At 33.9% G+C, this 1,951-nt stretch overlaps 1 protein-coding gene across 1 annotated transcript; it reads right to left on the reverse strand.

The window, feature by feature from the left end:
* Positions 1–69: 69 nt before the first annotated feature.
* LOC125873529 (cytochrome P450 72A397-like) lies at positions 70–1,700 on the reverse strand. The gene is made up of 4 exons (XM_049554447.1): positions 1,424–1,700; positions 992–1,209; positions 633–877; positions 70–466 (listed from the first exon to the last, which is right to left on the reverse strand). The coding sequence occupies exons 1-4, from the start codon at positions 1,698–1,700 to the stop codon at positions 70–72; spliced, it is 1,137 nt and encodes a 378-aa protein (XP_049410404.1).
* Positions 1,701–1,951: the final 251 nt, after the last annotated feature.

Below are 1,951 nucleotides of genomic sequence, written 5' to 3' on the forward strand. Positions count from 1 at the left end.
GGAACATATATATATAGTTTCAAAAATCATAAGTATAGTAGTAGATAACTTTTTAAACGAATGAAGGAATTAAGTACTTACTAATTTAAGCTGATTCAAGTCATCAAACTTTGGTTTGTTTTTCCCAATTACTTGAAACACTTCATTCCTGGCTTTGTCTTGCCACTCAGGGTGCATGCTCAAGACCACCAATGTCCAAGAGAGCAAAGCTGTGGTTGTGTCTTGTCCTGCAAAGTAAAATTCTTTACATTCTTCAATCACATCATCAGTCGATAGACGTGATAGTGATCCTCTCCCTGCAGCGTTTTCTTCATTTCTTGCTTTTAGGAGTAAACCTAAAATATCGTCATTGTCCGACACTCCTCTTCGCACTGCATCTTCTCGCTTCTCTATTATCCCTCTTATCAATGATATCACTTTCTTGTGGATGTACTTTGCTTTTCTGTTTGATGCTGTTGGAAGGAATCTGCTTATTCAAACAAAACATGTTAATTATATATATGCACATGCTGTTTCAGTTTAATTTGTCATACTTAATTAGCTTGTACTAGATCTACAGTTGATCAAAATCACGTTGAAAAAAGTACGTTGCGCGTAAATTGAAAGAGAAGTGTTGAAGAATAATGGACGACCTTAGTGCGGGAAAGAAAAGGGTGAATGGAGAAGCCAAAATAAGTTCGCACTGCTCCTTTTGAAGTAGGAAAATGGACCTTCCTTCTTCAATATTGCTACCAAATGCAGCTCTTGATATAACATCTCCACCTAAGTTAAGAAACTCATCTGCCACATCCAACTCACAGCTTCCTTCTTTGCTAGCCAATTCGTCCCATCTATTTATCATTTCATCGCAACACGAAGAAATTGCTGGGAACATCCTCTGTATAACATATATATATATAGTATTAATTAGTACGTAATTAATATATATATATATATATATATATATCATTCATGAACTACATTACATCCATCCAACAAAGAAATTCAATACCTTTAGCTTCTCTACATGAAAGGCAGGGTTAAGTATCTTTCTGTGGGTATCCCATTTTTCACCATCATAACTGGCAAGTCCAGTAACAAACAAGTGGATGAATGCATTGGCTTCAGGCTTATGGAATTCATTATATCTATTCAACACTTCTCGGATCAACTTTGGATCTGTTACTGTAACGCGAGGTGTCGGTCCAGCCCACACCACAAATATTTTCTCTGTGATCATCACATTATAGTTAGTAAGTAACTATGCTGTCATGAATTTTTTTCACTTTTTCCCAACACATAAAAATCTTTTGTCATCAAATTAAACACAACTCTAATTTTCTAAAACCATTCTTCACTTTGAAAACATATAAACTTCTTTTTTTTTTTCAAATTTCACAATGAAATATATATGGTCAAAGAAATACTCTGTATATATACTTACTGTAAGTGTTAGAAAGACGAACAAGAAAAGGATTAATCCAAGGAATGATATCATGATTTAACAAGGGTTGTTTCTTTGCTTCGTTAGACATTTTCATCATCTCTTTAAAATTCCCAAACAGCAATTTGTACGGCTCTCCATGGATACCTTCCTTCTTCAGCTTTTTTTCTATCATCTTTGGCCACCACCATACTGTATACAACACTTTCCCAACAAAATAGGCCACCAAAATCACAACTATTGCAGCAATTACTACTGTTGCAGCTCCCATGATCATAGTGTTGGGGAAACAATGAAAATTTTACAATAATAATAATATAACTTATTATTTAACAAAATAGTCATCCTGAAAATAAGATGAAAATTACTTCGCTAATATTTCAAGTGTTCACAATTAATACTTGAGTCGTGTTGGACAATGGACAATGTCTTAAGAAATTATTTCAGCGATGTGAAATGTTTCTCCAGAATTAAACAAATCTTCCCTTTCTTAAATAGAGGATAAAGGAATCAGCAAGTTAATTAATA

Source organism: Solanum stenotomum, chromosome 8, assembly GCF_019186545.1.
Source record: "Solanum stenotomum isolate F172 chromosome 8, ASM1918654v1, whole genome shotgun sequence".
Taxonomy (NCBI): domain Eukaryota; kingdom Viridiplantae; phylum Streptophyta; class Magnoliopsida; order Solanales; family Solanaceae; genus Solanum; species Solanum stenotomum.